Source organism: Theropithecus gelada, chromosome 3 (genome assembly GCF_003255815.1).
Source record: "Theropithecus gelada isolate Dixy chromosome 3, Tgel_1.0, whole genome shotgun sequence".
NCBI classification, from domain to species: Eukaryota; Metazoa; Chordata; class Mammalia; order Primates; family Cercopithecidae; genus Theropithecus; species Theropithecus gelada.
The window spans coordinates 12612556-12620710 of record NC_037670.1 but is presented as its reverse complement, the minus strand read 5'-3'; the positions used below and the strand labels follow the sequence as shown (position 1 = coordinate 12620710).

The window sequence follows — 8155 nt, the reverse complement described above, 5'->3', positions numbered from 1 at the left end:
TTTTTAGTAGAGACGGGGTTTCACCGTGTTCGCCAGGATGGTCTCGATCTCCTGACCTCGTGATCCGCCCGTCTCGGCCTCCCAAAGTGCTGGGATTACAGGCTTGAGCCACCGCGCCCGGCCCCAGGTGATTCTTCAGTCTCAGCCTCCTGAGTAGCTGGGACTACAGGCATGTGCCACCATGCTTGGCTAGTTCTTGTAGTTTTAGTAGAGATGTGGTTTCACCATGTTGCCCAGGCTGGTCTCGAAGTGAGTTCAAAGTGATCTGCCTGCCTCGGCCTCTCGAAGTGCTGGGATTACAGGCATGAGCCACCATGCCCGGCCGGTCCCACAGCTCTTGCACGGCAGAGGCAGAACTTGAACCTGGGTTTATATTGAACCCTAGAACCCACCACACTGGCCCTCACACATCCTGCTGTCTGCTAGCTGATTCCATGACCTCAGCGTATCCCTCAGCCTGTCTGGATTTCAGATGCCTCACTTATATAAGGAGAAACTGGAGCCAGGACCCACTGGGGAGCCTGCTGCTCTCTGCTCTGATATCTCGTGTGTCAGCGGGTTGACGGCCATGGGGCGAGTGGCCAGGACTCTAGTGGCAGCTCTGTGTCCCCAGAGGCCCCACCTTGGCTGCGATCATGTAAGGTGGGATGATGTCAATGGCCATCTCCTGGAACAGCTCCCGGCACTGCATGGAGATGAAGTCCCCTGCCAGAGGGGACTTGACGATGCCTGGAAGGAAGGCAGTGTCAGGATCTCGTCCTCCCGGTGCGCCCCTGCCCCTTGCCGAAGCCCCACCTTGCTGCAGGACGTAGCCGTCATGTACTGGAATGGCCGTGGTGTGGGTGGCCCCACTGTCCAGCACAAGGCCCGTGGACCGCCCGTTTGCAAAGCTGGCATCGGATGGGTAAGTCAAAGAGACAGCAGTGGCAAATGAGGGGCCTGGGCCCAGATCTGGTCTGGTCACTCTCTGCTCTGCCAGGGTCCAGCTCATCTCCAGTGTGCAAATCTCTCCTCCTGGTGATGACTCATCTCCTGGAGAAAGGCTCTGAGACCCCAGTTACTTCTTTACTTATTGTTTGTTTGTTTGTTTATTTATTTATTTATTTATTTATTTTTTGAGACTGAGTCTTGCTCTGTCACCCAGGCTGGAGTGCAATCGCTCACTGCAACCTCTGCCTCTGGGTTCAAGAGATTCTCCTGCCTCAGCCTCCCAAATAGCTGGGACTACAGGTGCCCACCACTATGCCTGGCTAATTTTTGCATTTTTAGTAGACACATGTTGGCCGGACTGGTCTCGAACTCCTGACCTCAAGTGATCTGCCTGCCTCGGCCTCCCAAAGTGCTGGGATTACAGGTGTGAGCCACTGTGCCTGGCCAGCCACAGCGCCCAGCCCCTTTATTTTTGGTTGTGTCCTATAGATTCCCTAAAATTAGGGTCACTATCACCCCAGTGCATAGCACAGGGTTCAATGTAAGGCAGATCCTAAAAAAAGTCAGTGTTGAAGGAGTTCTTGGGAAGGGACTGCCGCAGTGTTCTACATATCTCCCTCCTCTGTCCAGTTCCAGTGCCTGCTCTCTCCAGGGCCCAGCTCGCTGTCTGCTCAGCCTGATCCAGGGAACAGAAAGGGGCCGCTGATCTGGCCACCCCAGGCTCAGATGTGCTCAGCCCACTGGGCCTTCTGCACTAGTGGGGCGGAGGGAGGTGTCTGCCCATTGGGACACTGATCTTCAGAGAACCAGGCCTGATCCCCCAGCTCATCTCAGCTGAGCTCAGCACAGGCCCCACCCCTGCCCTCCACCCAGTCAGAGCAGCTCAGTCCAGAGGATACGCGGTGAGCACGGCCGTCTTGCATAAGAAGAAGGCAGGAATGTTGTACTGCTCGAACATCAGCTCTGTCAGCTTCTCCCGCTTGGCCCGTGTGTTCCACTGTGGAGAAAGTGCAGGAGGGGAGGATTCAAGAAGGGAGAGGCACAGACCCACATCCACGCACATGCAACCCAAACACTCACACATACACTCACGATCACGCACACACATGCATTCAAACACTCGCACACACACACATGACCTAAACACTCACACATACACTCACGGTCATACACACATGCATTCATTTGCGCACACACACATTCAAACACACATACACTCACACTCACAGATACACACACACAAATACACACACATGCATTCACACTATACATACTCTCACAGTTACACATGCATTCAAACACACTCGCAAACACACAAACACACGTATACACTTGCATTCACACACACAAACTCACACGCACTCGCACATACACATATATTCACACACACACGCATTCAAAACATTTGCACAGGCCAGACACGGTGGCTTACACCTGTAATCCCAGCACTTTGAGAGGCCAAGGCAGGAGGATTGCTTGAACCCAGGAGTTCGAAACTAGCCTGGACAACATAGTGAGATGCTGTCTCATTAAAAAAAATTTTTTTAAAGTAAAGAGCTTGTGGGAATTAAAACTACATGAACAGAAATGAAAAACTCAATAGAAGGATTGGAACATAAAGTGGAGGGAATATCTTGGAAACCAAAGGAAAAAGGTAAACAGATGGAAAATATAAGAGAAAAGGGAATTAAATTAGAGGACCAATTCAGGGGGCAACAAAATCCAAATAACAGAAAATCCCAAGAGAGAAAATGGAGAGAAATAAATAACTAAATAAATATTTTTTTCACTGAATTGAAAGACATAGGTTTTCAGAGTGAAGAGATGTACTAAGTGCCTAGAGCCATGAATGAAAATATGCCATATTGAGGATAAAGTAAAAATTCTATAAACTTTCAGAAACAAAAACATTACATCAGAGGATCAGAAATCAGATGGTTTCATCCTTCTTAATGGCAACAATATATGCTGGAAGAAGGACAACGGAAAAGTGCCTTCAAGATTCTGAAGAATAATGATTTCCAACCTGGCATGTGATACCTAGCTGAGCTATCAACTCAAGGTGAGACATACAAAGTCTCAAAAAATATACTTCCCATGACCTTTCTTTAAAATTTTTTTTTTAGATGCCGGGCACGGTGGCTCACGCCTGTAATCCCAGCACTTTGGGAGGCTGGAGCAGGCAGATCACTTGAGGTCAGGAGTTTGAGACCAGCCTGGCCAACATGGTGAAACCCCGTCTCTACTAAAAATACAAAAATTAGCCAGGCGTGGTGGGAGGTGCCTGTAATCCCAGCTACTCGGGATGCTGAGGCAGGAGAATCGCTTGAACCCAGGAAGTGGAGGTTACAGTGAGTCGAGATCACGCCATTGCACTCCAGCCTGGGGAACAAGAGCGAGACTTCGTCTCAAAAAAAATTTTTTTTTTAGATTATTAATTTTTTTTCCTTTTAGACAGAGTCTCACCCTGTTGCCCAGGCTGGAGTGCAGAGGCATGATCTAGGCTGACTGCAACCTCTGCCTCCTAGATACAAGTGATTCTCTTACCTCAGCCTTCCGAGTAGCTGGGACTACAGGCATGCACCACCATGGCCAGCTAATTTTTATATTTTTGGTAGAAATAAGATCTCAGTATATTGCACAGGCTGGTCTCAAACTCCTGGGCTCAAGTGATCCTCCCACCTTGGCCTCCCAAAGTGCTGGGATTACAGGAGTGAGCCACTGTGTCTGGCCTCTCATGACTTTTCTAAGGCAGTTACTGAAGGACCTGCTCCATGAAAACAAAAGAGTGAGTCAAGAAAAGGAGTCAAGTACAGGAAACAGAACTTCTGACCAGAACAGAGGCAAAAGGATTCTATGAGATGATGGTGAAGGGAAATACCAGCGCAACAGGTCTGTCCCCGGGCAGAGGGCTACTAGTGCAAACTGGACTAGGTCAGTGGGCTCCTGAAGAAATTTCTTCAAGAAGATGAAATTGATAAAATGTCTAATGAAACTGATGTCTTGACAAAAGATATAATTGATGAATAATTTAGGGTTCACACTGTTAAGTAGATAGAAAACCAGACCAAATATAATCAAACACAGGGCTGGTGGTGGTGGCCTGTCTGTAATCCCAGCACTGTGGGAGGCCAAGGTGGGTGAATCACGAGGCCAAGAGATCGAGACCATCCTGGCCAACATGGTGAAACCTTGTCTCTACTAAAAATACAAAAATTATCTGGGTGTGCTGGCGCACACCTGTAGTCCCAGCTACTTGGGAGGCTGAGGCAGGAGAATCGCTTGAACCTGAGGTGGAGCTTGCAGTAAACCGAGATTGCACCACTGCACTCCAGCCTGGTGACAGAGCAAGACTCCCTCTCAAAAAAAAGAAAAAAAATTGAACACATTTTTTTTTCCCAGTTCTAGGAAAACAAAAAGTTGCACAAGAAAGGAAAAGTGATCATAGTGTATATTGCCTGTCTCAGTCCTGATTAGCATACATAGTAATAAAAATGTAAATCTTGGGCTGGGCACAGTGACTCATGCCTGTAATCCCAGCACTTTGTAAGCTGAGGTAGAAGGATCGCTTAAGCACAGGAGTTTGAAGCCAGCCTGGGCAATATAATGAGACCCCATCTCTACAAAAGATTCTCTTAAAATTATTTCTAACTTAAAAAGAGTATAAATACTGAATATTGATTTCTTTCAAAGTCTAAAATACAACTGGGCTGGGTGCAGTGGATCCCACCTGTAATCCCAGCATTTTGGGTGGATGACACGGGCGGATCGCTTGAGCCCAGGAATTCAAGACCAGCCTGGAAAACATGGTGAAACCCTGTCTCTACAAAAAATTTAAAAATCAGCTGGGCGTGGTGGCTCATGCCTGTAGTTCCAGCTACTCCAGAGGCTGAAATGAGAGGATCACTTGAGCCCAGGAGACCAAGGCTGCAGAATTGTGCCACTGCAATCCAACTTGGGTGATAAACTGAGCGGAGCCCCTGTTTTTGAGACAAAATCTCAAAAACAAATAACAAACAAACCCCCAAACAACAACAACAAAAACAACAACAACAAAACCCACTGTACTTAAAGGAGGGTAATAGAAATATGTTGTGGCATAGGCTGGGGAGGAAAAAAGAGCTAAGTGATCATTTTCTAGAGTGGAAAATTCATTGATAATATCTAAAACTAAAAACTCCACAGGCAGCAATTTAAGTGTAATATTAGAGATATGGAAGAAAATACCCCCAAAATTAGCTAAAAAGGAGAAAAACAGTTGCTTCTATAAAGAGGAATCTATAAGGATATGGGTAAGAACATTTTTAAAAATGCAGTTTAAAAATTTTTTTAATTGTTATTGTTTTGATAAAAGAGATGGGTCTTGCCATATTGCCCAGGGTGGTCTCGAACTCCTGGGCTCAAGTGATCCTCTCGCCTTGGCTTCCCAAAGTGCTGGGATTACAGGTGTGAGCCCACATCCCCAGCTCACCAATATTGACCAAAATAATAATAAGTTAAAAGGTCTAAAAAGTACTTGGAGGCTGGGCATGGTGGCTCATGCCTGTAATCCCAACACTTTGGGAGACCAAGGCGGGTGGATCACCTGAGGTCAGGAGTTCGAGACCAGCCTGGCCAACATGGCGAAACCCCATTTCTACTAAAAATACAAAAAGTTAGCCAGGCATGATGGCAGGTGCCTGTAATCCTAGCTACTTGGGAGGCTGAGGCAGGAGAATCCCTTGAACTCGGGAGGCAGAGGCAGAGATCTCACCATTGCACTCCAGCCTGGGTGACAGAGTGAGACTCTGTGTCAAAAAAATAAAATAAAATAAAAAAGGACTTGGAGATGGAGAAGGGCAGCAGAGTAGATAGAACAAGAAGAGAGCAGGAGGGATGGAGACTTAGGAAGGAAGGAAAGTGGCTGGGATGGGTGAGGGGAGTCTGAAAAGGGAAGGGAAGTGGCTGACATCGGTGGCTTGAGGGGAGAGGAGGAGAGGTGGATGGTGGGAAGCAGGTGCAGTGGAGATCGGGGTTGGACATGGGAAGGCAGGAGGCACTCACCGGGGCCTCCGACATGAGCACGGGGTGCAAGTTTGGCTCAGACTTGACGTGTTTGCTGTAGGTATGATCCAGGATGGCTCGGAAGCACTCCCAGTCCTCGACTGGGGCCAGAAGAGCAGAGTGGAGAAAGGCAAGAGGGCAGGCAGGGGTCAGGGACAGGAAGAAAAGGAGGGAGAAAGGCCAAGCCCAAAGGAGGGTCAGTGAGTCCAGGTCCAGGGGAACGTCCCCCCTTCCCAGAAACCTGGTGGGCCCCTGGGAAGGGAACCCAGCAAGAAGAACCCTGGCAGCGAGAAGAACCCTGGGGCTGCAAGGAAGACTCCTTGGGGAGTGGGGGCTGCTATGTCCCAGATCGTGGGGAGTGGGCTCCCTATCTGTCAGGAGGTGATGGGTGGGGGCCCCTTACTCATGCCATTCTTGAGGGGCGACATGACCTCCGCTCCATCCCGAGGCACGTGCAGGGCATTGGTGTCGATGTGGAAGATCTTCCCTTTCTTCTCTTTGTCCCCCTCCAGCTCCAGCCCGCCCCCCTCCTCCGCGGCCAGCAGCCCCACCGTGGTGGGGAAGTCAGCCTGGTGGGGAAGGGTTGGGGGAGGATCGGCAGGAGAGGGGTCACCCTCTTGCCCCTGTCCAGCCCCACGGCAGGGTCCTCAGCCCGCCCCTGGGTTTATTCCCACATTCCCGCTCAGCAGAGCTTCTGGGCGATCTGGGAGAGCCCTGGGTCACTGGAAAGCCTGAAGAAGGGTCCGGAGCCCCTAGGATTTAGAGAGGAGACTGGAAGGCTCACCTTGGGACAGTCCTCCCCAGCGTACCCAGCGCGGACTGAGAAGGAGCCAATGTCAAAGACCAGCGCCCCCACCTCATCTGTGAGGGGAGACAGGCCTGTAAGGGGACCTCCCCCGAAGTTTTTCCCGCTAGGTAGTTCCGAGAGAAAGTCAGGGCAGAGCCACAGACTCGCCACCTTCAACACCAGTCTGGAGCCGGTGGGAACTGGGCCTGGAGTCTGAGGTCCTGGGACTGGGGGTGGGGGCATCATACCGCCAGGGTCCCTTCTTGCCCACTGGCCTTGCTCAGGCCACCCTCCCGACGGGAAAGGAAGGAGCCGGGGCCAGGTGGAGGTGGGTTGTAAGGTAGAGAGGTTCGGCCCGGTGCGCACGAGGACGGAGCGCAGGGGAGGCGGGAGACCCGAGCCTGGGACTGGACCCGTTCATGCGCGGAGGTGACAGGCCCCGGGGTGCCCAGAGCTCGGATGGATGGCGCGGGTTCGGAACGCAGGAGGCCGGAGGCTCGCTCACCTCCGCCGTAGACGCCCCCGCTCATAGTGCCCTCTGCGCTGCTAGCGGCCCGTGGGCGGCGGCGGGATCAGCACCGAGGCGGCCGGACAGCTCCCGGGATCCCTGGCGGGGCGGGGCGCGCGGCGACCAATTGGGAGGCCGGATCCCCCGCCCCCAACGGCGCCGCCGATTGGCTGCCAGGCGAGACAATGACTGGACCGGGGGCCGCGGATTTAAAGGGGAAGATACCCTCCGTTAGGCGACCAGGAGGAGATGGGGCAGGGGGCGCCTAGCAGGGACTTAGAGACCGTCGCTAAGGAACGGGCGGCAGAGAGGAGAGCAGGGCAGAGGCGGAGACCAAGACTCTGCAGGACGACTGATGAGGTCCCTACCCCCTTGCTTTTTGTTTTTATTAAATTTTTTGGTGGAAACGGAGGTCTTGTTACGTTGCCCAGGCTGGTCTCGAACTCCAGAGCTCAAGCGATCCTCCTCAGCCTCCCAGATAGCAGGGATTACAGGCAGGTGCCAGCACACCTGGCAAATTAAAAAAATTTTTTTATGGAGACAGGGTCTTGCTCAGGTTGATCTTGAACTCCTGGCCTCAAGCGATCCTCCCACCTCAGCCTCTCAAAGTGCTATGCCCGACCTCTACCCCCTTACTTTTTAAAGCAAGACTGGGGAGAGAGCTCCACTCCCCAGAAGGGTCATCTATCTTCAGGCTGCTCTGAGCCCGGTTCTGCCACACCCAGGCCTAAATGGAATTGCCGGGAGAGGGAGGGAAGGGAAGATTAAGAGAGGGACCAGAGGGGGTGGGGGTGTGTCTCCATCTCTGTCTGTTTTTTTCTTTTTTTTCTTTTTTTTTAGAGACTGGCTGGTCTTGAACTCCTGGCCTCAATGTCCCAAAGTGCTGG

The 8155-nt window shown here is 51.3% G+C and overlaps 1 protein-coding gene across 2 annotated transcripts in view; it reads right to left on the bottom strand.

The window, feature by feature from the left end:
- The window catches only part of ACTL6B (actin like 6B), a 12777-nt gene extending 5380 nt beyond the window's left edge, over positions 1-7397 (bottom strand). For both annotated transcript variants that reach the window (XR_003118581.1, XM_025379558.1), the window contains exons 1-7: positions 7266-7397; positions 6758-6834; positions 6377-6542; positions 5974-6074; positions 1830-1927; positions 796-890; positions 623-729 (exon numbers count right to left, since the gene is read on the bottom strand). Coding sequence is in view for 1 of the 2 variants with exons in the window: in XM_025379558.1 (XP_025235343.1) it covers positions 623-729; positions 796-890; positions 1830-1927; positions 5974-6074; positions 6377-6542; positions 6758-6834; positions 7266-7290 (669 nt within the window). In the remaining variant the exon portion in view is untranslated. The remainder of the gene's footprint in view (positions 1-622; positions 730-795; positions 891-1829; positions 1928-5973; positions 6075-6376; positions 6543-6757; positions 6835-7265) is intronic.
- Between the last annotated feature and the right edge of the window lie 758 nt (positions 7398-8155).